This window comes from Myotis lucifugus, unplaced genomic scaffold, assembly GCF_000147115.1.
Source record: "Myotis lucifugus unplaced genomic scaffold, Myoluc2.0 scaffold_639, whole genome shotgun sequence".
Classification (NCBI taxonomy): domain Eukaryota; kingdom Metazoa; phylum Chordata; class Mammalia; order Chiroptera; family Vespertilionidae; genus Myotis; species Myotis lucifugus.
This window is the reverse complement of record NW_005871687.1, coordinates 243,769-261,233: the sequence shown is the minus strand read 5'-3', so window position 1 is coordinate 261,233 and position 17,465 is coordinate 243,769. Positions and strand designations below refer to the sequence as shown.

The following is a 17,465-nucleotide window of genomic DNA, read 5'->3' as shown; positions in this document are numbered from 1 at the left end:
ACCCCTGGTGCTCAGCTGTGGACATAGTGGGCCCACCTTAGATCTCAGCTGGTGAGACCCAGGCGTTAAATCCTGGAAAATGAGGTGTCCAGTAGGGGTCACCTGGTAATTAGAGACCGAACCAAGAATCTAATATTTAAAGTCCCTGGAGCCCATGGTGTGGTCTGAGAACATATCTCCAGGGTGGTGCCCAAAAGGCAGGTCTGTCTCCCCTCCCTCCCCCACCAGCTATGTCTTCCCATCCTGATTGCTGGGCTTCTTGGGTTTGGCCTGTGGGCCCAAGCCCTCGACCTGGAAAGCTGGCCAATGCCCTCAGGCGCCAGCTCCCTGCTCTCCCATCTCCTCGCCCTGCAGGTGGATGAGGTGAACTGGACCACCTGGAACACCAACGTGGGCATCATCAATGAAAGACCCGGGCAAACTGCGAGGCATCAAAGCGCACCCTGAGCTTCTCCCCTGCGCTCGGGCAGAAGGTGAGTGTGTGTGGGGGGGGTGCTGGGCATGCTGGGGTAGGTGGGGCCCTTGGCTGCCCCCCACTCCTTTGGAGGGCTTTCCTTCACCCCACAGGCCAAGGGCTGGGAAATCCGCCCCAAGTGTCCAATCACCCTTCCTACTCAGGCACAGGCACTTTTTCGTGCCCTCAGTGCACCTGCACCGCCGACTGCTCCCCATGCCCAGGCACCCGGCTCAGGCACCCGGCCCAGGCACCTGTCCTCAGTGCCTCAGAGGGAGCAGCTCAGCCCACTCCAGCCACCTGGATGGCTGGCCTCGCTGTGGGCTGTCCTGTCTTTTCTGGCCCGTGACTCACCCCCAGGGTCTGCACTCATCTCTGTGAGGCCTATGGGCACCAACAGGGCCACACAAACACTCACCTTGTGTGGCCACATCCAGGCAGGCAGGGGAGAAAATCACTACCAGAAAAAAGTCCTTTGACAGTTAATGGTAGACATTTAACAGTAGACATTAAAGGTCTAATTGAATATACTTACTTAAAGGAAGCGAACTTACCTTACATTGAGCACATTTTGAGTTATAAGTACAACCCCTCACTAATTCTTTGTTTTTACTTTTTAAAAAAAATTGTGATATATATATATATAATAAAATTTGCCATTGTTACTATTTTAAAAAGTGTACAATTAGGTGCTAATAATGATATCTACAATGTTGTGCAACCATCACCACTACAATGTTGTGCAACCATCACCACTATATATATTTCCAGAACTTTTTTATTATCCCAAATAGCAGCTCTGTACCCATTAAGCAATTACTCCCCATGTACACTCCTCTCTCATCCTTGGTAACCTCTTTTCTACTTCTGTCTCAGTGAATTGGCCTATTCTAGGTACCTTATATAATTGACTGAATAATACTCCATTGTATGTATATGGTATACCATATTTTATTTGTCCATTTATTTGTTGGTGGACATTAGGATTGTTTCAACCTTTTTGGCTATTGTGAATAATGCTATGAATAGTGGTGCATACATTTTTAGTTTTTATTTATTTATTTTATTATTATTATTGACAGTATTATAGATGTCTCCCATTTTTTCCTTTTTTGCTCCCCTCCACCCAAACCTGCCCCACCTCAGGCCTTCCCCATGCTATTGTCTGTGTCCTGTGGATTATGCGCCACTGAGCCATGCCGGCTGGGTTGTACCACAGCTTTTTAATCCACTCATCTACTGATGGGCACTTGGGCTGTTTCCAGATCTCAGCTATTGTAAATAATGTTGCCATGAACAGAGGGGTGCATATAGTCTTCCTGGTTGATGTTTTGAGATTCTTAGGATATACTAATAGTCCCAGAAGTGCGATCCCTGGGTCAAACAGCAGTTTCATTTTTAATTTTTTGAGGAACCTTCATTCTGTTTTCCACAGTGGCTGCCCTAGTCTGTATTCCCACCAGCAATGTACTAGGGTTCCCTTTTCTCTAAATCCTTGCCAGCACTTGTCATTTGTTGATTTATTGATGGCAGCCATTCTGACAGGTGTGAGCTGATACCTCATTGTAATTTTAATTTGCATCTCGCTGATGATTAGTGATGTTGAGCATTTTTTCATATGTCTATAGGCCATCTGTATGTCCTCTTTGAAGAAATATCTTTCAAGTCCTTTGCCCATTGTTTAATTGGATTGTTTGTCTTTCTGGTGTTGAGTTGTATGAGTTCTTTGTATATTTTGGAAATTAACCCTTTATCAGATGTATCGTTTTCGAATATGTTCTCTCATATAGTAGGTTCCCCTTTCAGTTTGTTGATGGTTTCTTTTGTTGTGCAGAAGCTTTTTAGTTTGATGTAGTCCCATTTGTTTATTTTTTTTCCTTTGTTTCCCTTGCCCTAAGGTGATGTATCGGTGAAAATACTGCTACACGAGATGTCTGAGATTTTACTTGGTGTATACGTTCTTGTTTGAATCGTTGCTTTTAATTCTTTTGGGTAGGAGTGTGGAACTGCTGGATTATATGATAACTCTATGTTTACCTTTTCGAGGAGCTGCCAAACTATTTTCCAAAGCAGCTATGTCTTTCATATTCCCACCAGCAATGCATGAAGGTTCCACATCCTCACCAACATTTCTTGTCTTTTTTTTTAGTTATAGCCATCCCAATGGATGTGAAGTAGTGTTTCACTGCACTTTTGATTCGCATTTCTCTAATTACTAATGGATTTGAACATCTTTTCATGTTCTTATTTGCCATTTATAGATATTCTTTGGAGAAATGCCTACTCAAGCCCTTTGCTCATTTTAAAAATTGTGTTTTATTGTTGTTGAATTATAGGAATTTTTTAACCTATTCAGGATATTAATCCTTTATCAGCTATATGGTTTTCAAATATTTTCTCCTATTCTGTGAGTTTTCTTTTTTACTCTCTCAATAGAATCCTTTGATGTATGAAAGTTTTAAATTTTGACGAAGCACAATTTATCTATCTTTTTATTTTGTTGCCTGTTATTTTGATGTCATATCCAAGAAATTATTGCCAAACCCAGTATTATAGGAACTTAACTTTTATATATGTATATCAATTAGCCTATGGTAAAATTGTTTTCATTATATGTTGTTTCACTTAAAGTCACAGAACCTATTGACAACCATGTTAAGTGAGGATTTACTGTATAGATTAGTTTTATATCAGCTTTTATTTAGCTGAAAATGTCAATTTCATCATTATGTTTGAAAGATATTTTCACTGGTTATAGAGTTCTGGAGTAACAGTTTCTTTTTTCTTTTGAATATTAGAATACTTTGAGTATGTTTCTCTTCTGTAGTCTGGCCGCCATTGTTTCTGATGAAAAGTCACCCATTATTTGCATTGTTATTCTCCTGCTGTAATGTGTCATTTTTCCTCTGGCTACTTTCAAAATACTCTTTTAATTTTTGGTTTTCAGAAGTTTGATAAGGTGTGTTTTTAGGTATTTTTTTGTCTTATCTTGCTCAGGGTTTGCTGAGATTCTTGGATCTGTACATCAGTGTTTCATCACAGTGGGGAACTATATATATGTTGCTTTATCCTCTCCATCTTCTCCTTTTGGGATTCTAATTATATGTATGTTAGACCATTTGATATAGTCCCATAGGTGTTTGAGGCTTTGTTCATTTTTTCTCTTTTTTCCCCCTGTTTCTCAAATCTGATAAACAGTTCTGTCTTCACGTTCACTGACCCTTCAAACTGCTATTAAGCCTGTTCAATGAATATTGCATTCCAAATATTGTGCTATTTGGTTTTAGAATTTCTATTTGGTTCTTTTTTATAGTTTCAATTTCTCTCCTGAGATTCCTTAACTGTTCCCTCATTAGTACCATATTTTTCTTTGCTTCTTTGAGCATATCTATACAGGGTGAGGCAAAAGTGGGTTTATAGTTAGTTGTGAGTATGTGAAACACAGTTTGTTCTTGTATTATTCTTTATTAATTATTGTATTATTTTCCATATGAACAACTGTAAACCTACTTTTGCCAACCCTATAATATCTGCTTTAAATGGTCTGTCTGCTAAATTCAACATCTTGGCCATTTTGAGGTAGGTTTCTATTGATTGTTAACTGTGAGTCACATTTCCTTGTATCTTTCTTTTTAAATCCTTACCCGAGGATATGTTTTCATTAGAGAAAGAGGGGGGGGGGGAGAGAGAGAGAGAGAGAGAAAGAGAGAGAGAGAGAGAGAGAGGAACCTCAATGTGAGAGAGAAACATTGATCAGTTGCCTCTTGTACACGTGTCATCTGGGGATTGAATCTGCAAGCTAGGTATGTGCACTGGTGGGGAATTGAACCCCCAACCTTTTTGGTGTATAGGATGATGCTCCAACCAACTGAGCCACCTGGCCAGGGCTCCCTGTCTCTTTTTATATCTAGTAACCTTTAATTGTATACTGGGTACTGCAGATGATATGTTGTAGAGACTTATGATGGGATTTTTGTTCTAGTTAGCAGTTCAGTTACTCATGAATCACCTTGAATTTTTGTAGGGTTAGCTATGAGGACACTCAAGGTTTTTTCCAATTCCATAAATCTTGTGGGACTGGACATCCAAACTTTCTACTGAGGAGCTTGTAAGGGCTTGGTTTTGGCTTTGTTGGGTGGGTCTTGAGTAGACCCTGCTCTATAGGTCTGTAGAGTAAGTAGGGTATTTCTGGTATTTTAGCTCAATTCTCAGAGTAGAGAAAGGGTGTTGAGGAGGTCTCTCCACTCTGGCTGGGCTGGACCTCCGCTATCCCTTAGTACTGCTCAGCTTCTAGCGTCCCTGTCCCACTTTCAACCTCATAGTGGTACTCTCTGTTAGACCAATGCAGTCTCACCCTGTGCAATCACAACTCAGCTCGAAGCCAAGGACTATGGCCCTCCACACCCAAGTTCCCTTCTTCCTCTTTGCCTTACCCGGTCCCACAGATTCTAGCTGCTTCAGCTCAGAGGCACTGCACTGCTCTGCTTGGACTCCAACTCACTGTACCACAGTCAGAGAACTTGTCCCTAAGCAAATGTCATGGTAATCATGGGGCTCACCGCGTGAATTTCATTTCTCTCAGTGTTGCAGTGTTTCACTTCTGCTGTCCATGCAAACAAGGCATGCATTTGCTGCATATATTTTGTCCAGTTTTATGGCTGTTTACAACAGGATGGCTGGCTCAGAACTAGACACAATCAGAACTGGAAGTGGAAATCGTATTATCAAGAGACTTACTTTTGGAAAACTACTCAAGGGCTTCATCAGTTTTCCCAAGGGCCTCCTGCAGTCCTGTAATTTCCCCATGAGTCTCATTGGAAGCACTCCCTGTGCCATTTCATAATACTTGATGATCTTGTCTTCAATTTTTTAAAAAGTATAGTTTATTGATTTCAGAGAGGAAGGGAGAAGGAGAGAGAGAAACATCAATGATGAGAGGGAATCATTGATTGGCTGCCTCCTGCATGTCCCACACTGGGGATTGACCCCATAACCCAAGCATATGCCCTGACTGTGGATTGAACCATGACCTCCCGGTTCATAGGTCGATTCTCAACCATTGAGCTACGCCAGCCAGGCTTGTCTTTAATTGTTAATTGGTCTATTTGTTACAGAGGCAGGGAACTGAGCTAGTAACTGAGCTAGGGCGAGCACATGAGGGGGTCTTGGCATCAGGACTGTGGGAAGTGGGCACTGGAAAACCTATACCTCCTTTGAGGGCCCTGGAGCTGGAGCTGGGCCAAGCAGTCCCTGAGGCAGGGTCTCCCCACCACCTAGTCAGCCAGAAGGTGGTGTCTCAGTGAGCTCTGGCCTATCTCCCAATAATGCTCTCTTGCTTCTATCCCTGGGTTCCCCAAGGGATTGTCTCTCAGCGATTGGTGCTTAGTGTCAAACTGGGGTTCAGAGACAGGCCAGTGGCAGCCAGTGGGACCTGAGGTATTAAGCTGGAGTAGTCACAAAAGGCCCAGCCTCCGGCATCCCTGATGCCTTTGAGATGTGGCCAGTGTTGGACTCTAGCAGAAGGACTTGAATCGTGGTCTGGGGGTGGGAGGTGTGGCCACCCGAGGGCTTGGCTGACCAGGGCTCTGGCGGGTGGAAGGAGTGCACACACAGCTTTCTCTCCTGCCTGTCATTTCTCGGAGGTGGCGGAGCTGGAGATGGCTATGAGGGTGAGTCCTCTTCCGGAGCTTCCTGGAATTACAGGCCACATGTGAGATCCCCGTGCAAGGCCCAGTGTCACGATGGTTCCCTTGGCATTGTTCCCAGTCTGCCATGGCCAGGTGGAGCCTCGACCAAACCTTGATTCTTCGGCTGGTGTTTATCACCCTATACCTGACCGGGTGTGGAGCAGGTCGTGGGGCAGGCCCCAGCATTGCTCTGTGGAGATCTGCTTTCTCTCCCACATGGGCAGGAAGGAGAGTGGACGCTCATGAAGCAAGTCAGGGTGGGGCGGAGGGAGCGAGTTTTAGGAGCCGCCAGAGAGGATGAGGCCCCTTGAGCAGCTGAGGCAAGAGGAACTGGCTCCGATCCGGGGGCCTCAGGAGGCACCGGCACGCCTGGGCCCCTTTTACCTGGAGATTGGTAATCATTGGTTTGTTATTGTTTTGCTGCATCCAAGGCAATAATGATGTTTTACCCTTTAGTTTCAGGGAGACACTGGAAGAACTTTGCCCTGGTCCCCCTTTTAAGAGATGCAAGCACTCGAGAAAGGCAGCCTGCTCAGCACGAGGAGGTCCATCTGAGGCACTTTGCAGGGTCCCTCAAGCCAGAAGATGCGGAGGTCTTCAAGGATCCTGCTGTTTTCGGGGAAAAGTGAGGGACCCCCAAGGAGGGCTCTCAACACTGGGCCTTAGGATGGCACATGGTCGCTGGGGTGTGTGTGGGGGACACCTGTGCCCTCTCGGCAGCCTGGCCCCTCTGCGCCTGCCCAGGCTCCTTCCTCGGCTGCGCTGGATGAGCTGTGGGAAGCGCTGCTGGGTGCGTGGGAAGAGATACCCACCCAACCCTCCCCGTCCCCAAGTGGATCTCCTAACAGGAAAGGATCTTGCTTTCAAGGTTTTACTGACTTTGTTAAATATCACGCGTGACGAACCTCTTGGACATATGTGGCGCCCTGTTTTCTCTGATCTTGTGTTACTGCGAGTAAAGGCCAATGAAGCCCAGAAAAACACCTTTTAGAGCAAAATGCTTCCCTTGGTGTAAGATGCCGACTCTGCATTGTGCTTTCTATCTCCCCCCGTCCTGCGTGGTCTGGGATATTGTCATTTCTCTTCCTCAGAGAAGGTGGGGAAGGCCGGTCCCATTCCCAGCTCTGCCAGAATCAGGTTTCTTTCAGAGTGACTTCATCTTGCATTGACACATCCCAGTTCCAAACCTATTAGCTCCATTGCTGTTCAAATGAAAGTGAAGAACCACGGCCTAACGCCGTGTGGCAAGAATTTTTTAATGATCTTCCTTTTGTAGTGATCTTAATCCTGCCTCCTGCAGTGGTACGTCCTTCCGCCTCCACCCCTCCCGTCACCCATCAAATCAATAAACATATATCAAGTGTGCACTTCATGCCAGTCATCGGCTCTGTGCAGTTTGTGTGTGTATGTGCGTGCATGCGCATGTGTACGTGTGTGTTCTCTGTGTGCATGTGTTTACCTCATTATTACCAATGGGTGAGGGCACGCCTTCATGCATACAACTACCATGCGCAGCAAACCATGGGCCGTGGGCCAATCCAGCCTGCCAGCTGTTTTTGTAAATAAACTTTTATTGGGACGCAGCATGGCCATTCACTTCTGTACTGTCGGTGGCGGCTTTTAATGCAGGACGGAGCAGTTGCAACAGAGACCAAATAGGCTGCAAAACCTGAAATATTTACCTTCTGGTCCCTTGCCTGGAAGTTTGCTGACTCCTGCTTTTACGAAAGAGAACTCAGCAAACAGTGGTCCAGAGAAGCTGCCCCTGTCGGCGGGGTGGTAGTGACGTCTGTGGGGCGTGGGATGAGCGGCCCAGGCATGGAATTGTTGGACGTCAGTTCATGAAAACAGGGCTGGCATCCGCTGAGGCGGGGGCTTCCGCTCCTGTGAGAGAGGTACCTGGAGGAAACATGGGATTCCTTTACCACGTTCTCCAGCGTCATATCTGTCTCCACACACGAGGCCCGACAGAGGTGCATGAGGGCCGCTGACAAGGTGTGAGGTGAGCCGTGGCCAGACCGTGGCAAATGGACGTAGAGGAGGGATACTGGTGGCCAGCACGTATTGAGTGTTTATACGAAGTGCATTAGCCTTCAAGCTTCCTAACAGCCTATGAAAAGCTATCATTAGCTCCATTTTATAGATGAGAACAACGAGGCTGGGACAGTTAGTAAAATTACACGCCCAGGAAACAGCAGTGCCTGGGTCTGCGCCCGGGCAGTCTGACTCCAAAGCCCGGAACCGAACTGCGGAGCTGGGCTGCCTGGCAGGGCAGGAGAGGGGGCGCGCCAGCCACGTGAGGGCTTCTCACTTCCTGTCGTGGGCCTGGGACCCCCTGCTTCACCTGTAGGTCTTCCTCGGAAAGTGTCGTGTAGATGTGAACTATCCATACATTTTTGCAAATTGGATAACTTTTGAACTGCCTTGTGGGTATTCTTTTGTAAAATGAAGGCTCACAACCTTTTGCTGTGAAGCTGGGCGGTTTGCGGAGGACACACCTGCAACTAGCCATTTTGTGTTTTTTTTTTTAAATCTGTTGCTGTCTCTTTTATAATTAAATTTTTTTCAATTACACTTTACATTCAATATTATTTTCTGTTAGTTTCAGGTGTATAGCATAATGGTTAGACAACCATATACTTAAGTGTCCCCCCCATATTTCCAGGACCCACCTGGCCCCATACATAGTAATCACAGCATCATTGACTCTATTCCCTAAGCCAGTGATGGCGAACCTATGACACACGTGTCAGAGGTGACAGGCGAACTCATTTTTTTGGTTGATTTTTCTTTGTTAAATGGCATTTAAATATATAAAGTAAATATCAAAAATATAAATCTTTGTTTTACTATGGTTGCAAATATCAAAAAGTTTCTATATGTGACATGGCACCAGAGTTAAGTTAGGGTTTTTCAAAAAGCTGTACTTCACATCCTCATGACTATTCTGTAACCACCAACCTGTACTTCTCAACCCCTTCACCTTTTCCACCCCGTCTTCCAACCTCCCTCTTCTCTGGCAACCAGCAGGCTGTTCTCTGTATCTATGGTCTATTTCTGTTTTGTTTGTTCCTGTCGCTGTCTCTTTATCTCTCTGTCCCCACGTGCCCCCCTCCATCACGTGGAGGCAGGATGAGCCACAACCCAGAATCAGCGATAGGGAGGCTGCCCTGCTCAGCCCAAGGACAGCTGGGGCTGCCAGGATGCAGACGGACCCTCTGCTGACCACCGGGGAGTGGGCCCAAGGCTGTCGATGGAGCTCTGCCTGGTCCCTTCCTCACAGCACCAAGTGGGGTGTTTCCTAGAGAGGGTCAAGGGGTCAGCCCTCCTGGGTGCACCCACCCACAGAAACCTCTTCTCTCATTTCTCCCTCTTTGGGGGGATCTTGTGGACCCGCCTGGGGCCCGATGTCTGCAAGACAGGAGGTGCGGAGAGGGGGCGGGGCATCTGTCTGTGGGCATTTAAATTCCACAGCAGACAGACGTGGAGCTGACTGACACCCGCCCACTGAGGCTTCCGCTCTGATCTCAGCCCGGAGAGGAGGAGGCGGGCACGGGGTGTGCTGGCAGATGTCTAGGGCCGCCTGAAACCCAGGTCTCCGGGTTCGGGGGGAGTGGGACCGGGTCAGGAATATGCAGAGGCGGCCCTTTTCCTCTCGCAGCCTGCCTCCCACCCCGGCCTCTGGCCCCATGTTCCCTGATGTTTCGCTCCACGGGCACAGCCAGTTTGAAAGGTCCCTCCTGGGACTGTATCTCAGAGAGGGAGTGCAGGTCACGGATGAAGGGTAGGCACAGCGTGGCTCACAGCTGCACCAAGAAATGAGGAGCTGGATCGTGGGGGCAGCTTGTTGCTCCTCCCCCGCCCCCCACAAGGCTCCCTGGTTCCCAGGTGCTGGGCTGCTGTGAATGAGCATTCGAGGGCACCCACATGGCACAGTGAAGGCAGAGCGGGCAAAACTCGCTTCTGCGGGGGGTCCAGGCCCGGTAGAAAGAGGCAGGACCTCAGCTCCACATTCCCCCTAACACAGGTCAGGAGTCCCACTGGGCAGGCAGCAGCTGGCGTCTGGATGGGCAGAGGCACTGCCTTTGGTATGAGGTGCTGGCTCAGCCCGGCTGGTCAGTTCCCTGCCAGGCCATGTTGGTGATAGCATCCCCAGCAGGGTCTTGTGTGCCGTGCCCTGTAAGGCGAGGCCAGCACAGCCCTTTGTGACAGGGGCCAGGGCTGACCTGGTGGTCTGGGGTCACTCCGTGGGCTGCCGCCGGACTGGGCAGAGCATCTCTGACACCCCACCGAGTTCAAATGTCGCCCAAGCTCGTCAACCACTCCTCAAAGGTCTGTGGTCTCTGGCCTCCGAGTCCCTGCTCCTGTGGCTCTCCCTGTGGAGACTGTCCTCCCTCCTTCCACACCCAACCCCAACGCCCCCTCTCTCCTGACCCACCTCCCACCGCCCCATCAGAGCGACTTCATCCCTCCTCGGTGCCTGAGTCCTCTTGTCCTTACAACCTGCCGGGTGGGGTGAGGGCTCCACATTCCTGGAGGGAGACCACCTTCTCCATTCTGAGTCCCACCCTGGCCCCTGGCTTCCCTGCCTTGCCTGTCCCCCTGGGCTGTCGCCGTGTGTGGGATTACACGGGGTTGAGTGTAGACAGCCCAAGGGCTGGAGCTGCTGGCTCCATATGCTTGAGGTGGGCGTGGGGGCATGGCTCTGTCTCTGGCTGGGACGTGGCCCCTGCCTGCGCCCCCAGCAGAGCGCGTTCGCTTCACTCCTGGCTGAGCACACTGCATGCCTTTTGGGTGGGTGATGGGGCCTTTTTAACCAGTTCCAGCCTGGCCTTTGGGAAAAGTGCTGACACCAGGCAAAGCATAAACACCGACATTTGGTGACGGCCTTGCCCCCAGGGTTCTCAGGCAGACAGAAGCCGCCAGGAGGGGTGAGGGACTCAGTCAGGAGGGGCAATTAACTGAGTAATAGAGGGAGGACTAGGCTTGGTCCAAGACGGGGCTTTCATGTGGAATTCCAGGCGGCGATGAGGTTTTGAATTGTGCGCATGGGAATCCGAGACCCCCTTTGACTTAAACAACGAAAGCAGCCCCTACATCACGCACACCGGAGGCCTGCTGGCCCCAAGCCAGGCTTCCTGCTCCTTCCTGGGCACAGGGCCTGCTGTCCCATGTCAGAAGCTTGACCCCGCCTCCTGCCCCTCCCCAGGCTGGAGCGTGGTGGTGATGAGGGATCAAGGGGAAGTCCCCGCTGCATCAGTCACCAGTGCTATCCCTGTCACCAGAGACTTCCTGCTCCATCCCAGTTCCATCTCGCCTGTGGGAACAGGTGTGTGACTCCCGAGAGACGTGGAGACAGGCAGGGCCAGCCAGCCTTGCTCCGCCCCCGTCATAGCTGCAGCCAGAGCGCAGGGAGGGCAGGAGTCTTCCCGGATGCTCTGGCCTTGGAGGCCCGTGTCCAGGGCAGTTGCTGGGAGAATGGATCAGCATGACAAAACCAATCATGGCTAATAGCTGTCACCATTTATGGAGTTCTTTCTGTTCTCTCTGGGCCTTGTTTTTTGTGGTCTCCCATTTAATCCCCACAGGAACTCAGTGACTTGGGTAGGTGGTTTATTATGCACATTTCACAGGCGAGGAAACAGGCTGGGGAGAGTGACTTGTCGGGTCACACAGTAAGAAATGGGTGAGGTTGTCTGACACCAAGGTCTGTGGTGCATAACTTCTGGTGGGAGCACTGAATGGGGACTTCTGTCTCTCAGGGGACCTGGTTCCAGACTTTGAAGGACTGATACCAAGTCTTGGGGCTGGCCGCCTTGAGGTCACTCAGGCCAGCCCTCAGCTGTGGCCTTGCCTGGAGGGGCCAGGACAGAGCACTTGACTGTGCATTAGGCCCTCCCACCGGCGGAGTCTGACTCCTCACAGCATCCTTGGGAAGGAGCCCGTATGGCTCCTATTTCTCAGATGGGGAAACGGAGGCTCCTGATGGGAAGAGTCGGGACCAGAACTTTGGCCTTGACACCTGCTGCCTCCTCACCTTCTCCTGGGTCAGGGTGAGGCTGCCGTGTGGGCGTGGAGGTGAGTCAGGCATGGCACGTGGGCGGGCGGGCACTGCAGCTGTGGCTGGGGGGTGTGGCCTGCCTGGCGCAGAGGGCAGGTGGCCCAGCCAGTTCTGCCTCTGAAGCCTCATTCCAGCCATCTCTCTACCTGTGATGAGAGCCTCCCGCCGCCTCAGCCAGTGCCCCACCGGGGGGCCTTGGGCCCCGGGCATGCGGTGATCTCAGAGCAAGGGCAGCCGCCGCCACCCGACCTCACCAGGTGAGTGGCCACACAGGCAGCCAGTGCCCTTCAAAGCCCCGGGGAGTCCAGGGGGAGCCCAGCGAGGGGACCTATGGCGTCCTCTGGGCCATGTCTACCCTTTGTTGCTAGGCCTCAGGCGAGTGTTGGTGGGAGTGTGAGCCTCTAGCAGGGGAAACAAAGCCAGATTTGGGCTGAGCTCTTGGCCCTGGAGCGTGTGCCAGAGCACAGGGTCTGATGGAGCCAGGAGCCTTTCCCCGAGGGCCGGGGATCTGGGGAGGGAGAAGCTCACAGCTCCCAGGGCCAAGATGAGGCGCCTGTCTTTCTAGCAGGCCCAGGGATGTGGCTCTGTGGGCAGGAGTGATGGGACTTCAGGATGGGGGAGGCGGCTCTGAGCTGAGAGGGACAGGGCCCAGGCATTCATTCCACAGGTGCCGGGCCAGAGGCGTGGGGCTCCCTGTGCCTGTGGACAGTGCCCGGGCTGGGGAGGCACAACCTCCTACCTCCCAGGTGGAAGCCTGATCCAGAGAGAGGGATGCTGCGGCATCGAGAGAGTCTGGCTGGTGAGAACGCAGGGCCTCCTGGGTGACTCAGGGAGCTAATTACAGCTGCCGATGTCCCAGTCCGAGTTTTCCTGAACCACTTTGCCTGGCTGCCCAGTGCTGCCCACACCCATGGGCAGGCCCAGGGCAGAGAGGATGGAGCAGGCGGCTGCATGTATAGAGATACAGGGCCCTTGGGGACCATTCAGCCCATTTCTCAGAGTAGAAAACAGGCTCAAGGAGGAGTGAGAAACAGGCCTTTCATCCCTCTTCTTTACTCTTGGTCTTCACTTCCGTGCATCTGGCCGCTTACAATGGTCTCTCAATGGGCTGCTGCACCTGGTTGGCCTTGAGGCGCTTCCTCTGAGCTCCCTGCCCTGAGGTGCCCATACTCTGGGCCAAAGGCATTGGTGAACCACTCCTCCTCTCCCCAGGTTGCTCACCTTTAGTGTGTGTGTGTGTGTGTGTGTGTGTGTGTGTGTGTGTGTGTAGGGGCTGTGACATTTGTAAACCGCACTCCAGTCTGATGACAGCCTGCTCCAGGAAGCTCTCTTCTTTGGGGCAGGATCACCAGTGGCCCCACTTCCACTCCGCCCAACGGGGCTCTTACAGAAATCTGTCCCTCACCCCCACCTCCCTGACTCCGAGGGAGTTCCCTCAGTGCTGCTCGAGCTGAGAATGGCCCCCGTTAACTACAGAGTCACCTCCTGTCCACACAACCCTTTCCCATGGCCAGCCCACCCTTCCCATCCTGATGGCCCCCACAGCAGCCTCCCCTGGCCCCCGTCTCTGGTCTCCCCGTCCCACACACAGCCTGCTCTCTCCAAGGTGGCTGTCTCCTATGTAACCCGGGCCTTCCCATGTCCCCCGCTGCCCTGGGGCTCTGCCACAGCACCTGACTGGCGTCCAGGTCCTCACAACTCGACCCATCCTGCTCCCAAGCCTCTTGCTATCGGGGCTCCCCATGAACAACCACACCAGCTCCTTACCACTCGCTCAACTTTTTGACCCCTGGTCTTGGCATTGTCCTTCCTCCAGTCTCCTTAGAAGATGCTTCGGTCCCTCTTTCCAGCATCCTCCTCCCACCAGCGTGCAATCCAGCCACACTGACTGTCAATAAAGCAGGTCTGGACGGAGAGGCTGCCTCCTCAGTTGCTCCCTCCACGCGAACAGACAGACACAAGGCTGGTCGCACTGTGCTTTGTGTGGGCAAGAGAGAGCTGGTCAGTGTGTTAGCTACAGAGACCACCAGGTGCTGAGAAATCCAGAAACCAGAGGGGCTGAAGCTGTGTCATTAGGAGCACAGTGTCTAGAGCAGTGGTTCTCAACCTTCCTAATGCCGTGACCCTTTAATACAGTTCCTCATGTTGTGGTGACCCCCAATTTCATTGTTACAAATTGAACATAATGAAAGCATAGTGATTAATCACAAAAACAATATGTAATTATATATGTGTTTTCCGATGGTCTTAGGCGACCCCTGTGAAAGGGTCGTTCGACCCCCAAAGGGGTCGCGACCCACAGGTTGAGAACCGCTGGTCTAGAGTAAAGGGGGTAACAAGTCCTGTTCTGTCACGGAGAGCTCTGAACACAAAATCCGATATGAGCATCGAGAAAACAGCATTTGGCCTGGCTGGTGTTCTCAGTGGTTAGTGCATTGGCCTGCAGACCAAAGGGTCTCGGGTTTGATTTCCTGTCAAGGGAATGTACCTGAGTTGCAGATTTGATCCCCATCCTCAGTCGGAGCACGAGCTGGAGGCAACCAGTCAATGTGTCTCTCACATCGATGTTTCTCTCTCACTCACTCTCTCTCTCTCTCCTCTCCCTCCCTCCCTTCCACTCTGTCTAAAAAAATCAATGGAAAAACATCTACGGGTGAGGATGAACAAACAAACAAACAAACAAACAAACAAACAAATAAGAGAAAGCAGAGCTTATTCTCAGCAATCTACCCGGAGATTGGCCGGGCTGGACATGAGCAGGGGTGCTAGAGCAGGGAACAGGGAGCAGGGAGCAGGGAGCAGGGGGCAGGAAGCAGGGAGCAGGGAGCAGGGAGCAGGGGGCAGGGAGCAGGGGCAGCTTCAGGGACAGTCTCCCTGCCCCTGAGAGGGGTTGGTGGCCTGGGAAGGGAGAGAGTGAGCTCCCCATCCTAGGGGTATAAGCAGGGGCCCCAGGGGGTCTGAAGCCCCCAAAGCTCCTCCATGCCCCTGAGCCAACCTGAACATCTGTGCTCTGACTGTGTTCTAGCCATGAATGCCCACCCCAAGGAGATGGTGCCCCTCATGGGCAGAAAAGCCACCGTCACCAGTGGGAACCAAGTCGTCCTACAGGAGAAGCGGCCAGCGGAGATCACCCCCACTAAGAAGAGGTAGGACGGGGAGGCTTGGGCCTGGGTGCTGTGCGGGAGTCCTGGTGCTCACTCTCAGGGGCTGGACTGGAGAGATTCAGCCTCATCTGCGGTGACCTGGTGCCCAACTAAGTATAACCGGGTGGGCGGGGAAACCATGTCGTAGGCCAGTGATGGCGAACCTTTTGAGCTCGGCGTGTCAGCATTTTGAAAAACCCTAACTTAACTCTGGTGCCGGGTCACATATAGAAATTTTTGGATATTTGCAACCATAGTAAAACAAAGATTTATACTTTTGATATTTATTTTATATATTTAAATGCCATTTAACAAAGAAAAATCAACCAAAAAATGATTTCGCGTGTCACCTCTGACACGCGTGTCATAGGTTCGCCATCACTGTCGTAGACTCAGGGGGCCGAGCCGGGGAGGTCAGTGTGACTGGAATCATCAGGGGGGTGTCAGGGGCACTGGGGCAGGAACCTATAGGAAGACAACTGGGGAAGGTAAGGGATTGCTGGAGCCGTCTGGAGACAAGGAGCAAAAGGTGGGTGACATTACAGGTGGTCGGGACCCCACACTGGGTACTATTTTCATGCACATCCATTGTGTGCCCAGCCAGGTCACTCACCCTAACACCACCTGTGTAATGGGGACACCAGCAATGGCACTAACTCATAGGATGATGGTTAATTGGGATCGTGCCATCCAAGTACTCAGCCCGGTGCCTGACCCGCAGTCAGTGTCCAGCACATGTTGGCATTGATAGTATTTTTGTAACCTTGAGCTTCATTGTCATCAACACTCCACAGGGCCCTTGGGAACGGGGCAGGGCTAGGATGTTTTGACCACTTCCCAGTTGGGAACATGGAGCAGGGAAAGTACTTCTCCAGGGTCACACCTGGCTCCTGAGCTGCCTCCACTGTTGTCCCCCCACCCCCTCGGCCTATTTGTTGCCCCTTAAGCCTGAATGCCCCTCCTCCGCCCCAGCTGTGCTTCCCCTGGCCCTGGGGTGGGCCCACTGGTCTAGGCTGGCCCATTTGCCTTGCCTCCTCTGTCCCTGACCCAGGCCCACTCTTGGCCAGAGGTGAGCTTGGTGCGTTCCCTTATGTTGGTTTGAGTAATAATCACTGAGGTCTTCTATGTATCAGGTCTGGGGCAGGGACCAATGAGGAGACCCATGTGGTTGAAGTGCTGGATGGTTGGGGGAGTTTGAGGAGATGAGTTCCGTTGGGGCTGGGCCTTGGTGGTCGGTTAAGGAGAGTGGACAAAACTGAGTGGGGAGCCACAGAGGGTTTGGTGTGAAAGGAAGAGCATGGCGAAATTTGCATTTTGGAAAGGATACTCCGGGTGATCTGCATGGATGATGGATTGGAGGAGAGACTGTTGGGAAGTCCAGGTGATGAGGTCTGAGCCTGGGTGGTTAGGGGTAGAGAAAAGGGGACCGATCAGAGAGGTATTATGATCATGGGGTCCACAAGATCAACTATGGAAGGGGAGGGAGAATGAGGAACAAAAGACATCCCCTTCTTCTGATGGGGGGACCTGGCGGGATGATGGGACCATCTCTGACATGGGCATGTCAGAGGAGAAGGAGCAAGGTCAGGAGGAATAAGCTAAGTTCAGGTGTGAAATGTTGGCTGAGAGGTGCCCATGGGACATCCAGATGGAAGCTTCATCCCGGAGAACAGGAGAGTAAACTCGGAGATCAGACATGGAGATCAGACAGGTCTCAGTAGGACCATGGGGTGGCTTGGATCTCGGTGGGCTTGTCTGAGTAAGAGCAGAGAGATCCTTGAGCCAAGCCCCCAACCACCACCCTCCTGCCTCTCTTCCCCTCCCCCTTCCTCTCATGTTCCCAGAGGAGGTTTGAGTCTCAGAGGATCGAGGACAGGTTTTCAGGAAAATCCCAGGTTCTTCCAGCCGTCAAGCTGTAATTTTGAGCCCATGCCTGTTCGTGAACTTAACTCTAGGCTCCGCTCTGCCTATGGCCTTAATCAGCCAAGGGCCTGGGTGTGGGATGTGACCTTTTTCTCAGGACGTGGTGGCCCCTTCTCCTTCTGGAAGGCCTTTTAAGAGCCTTTATGTGTGCCTGCTTCTCCCAAGACCCTGAAAATGTGGGCATCTCCCTCAGAACT

At 51.3% G+C, this 17,465-nt stretch overlaps 2 protein-coding genes across 2 annotated transcripts in view; both read left to right on the top strand.

The window, feature by feature from the left end:
• Nucleotides 1-367, top strand: part of TRPV1 (transient receptor potential cation channel subfamily V member 1) — a 17,016-nt gene extending 16,649 nt beyond the window's left edge. Inside the window, exon 12 of the mRNA XM_006105144.1 lies at nt 355-367. Within this exon, the coding sequence (XP_006105206.1) occupies nt 355-367 (13 nt within the window). The remainder of the gene's footprint in view (nt 1-354) is intronic.
• An 11,962-nt stretch (nt 368-12,329) lies between these two features.
• The window catches only part of TRPV3 (transient receptor potential cation channel subfamily V member 3), a 32,747-nt gene continuing 27,611 nt past the window's right edge, over nt 12,330-17,465 (top strand). The window contains exons 1-2 of the mRNA XM_006105143.3: nt 12,330-12,459; nt 15,228-15,348. Coding sequence (XP_006105205.1) covers nt 15,230-15,348 — 119 coding nt within the window. The 5' untranslated portion in view covers nt 12,330-12,459; nt 15,228-15,229. The remainder of the gene's footprint in view (nt 12,460-15,227; nt 15,349-17,465) is intronic.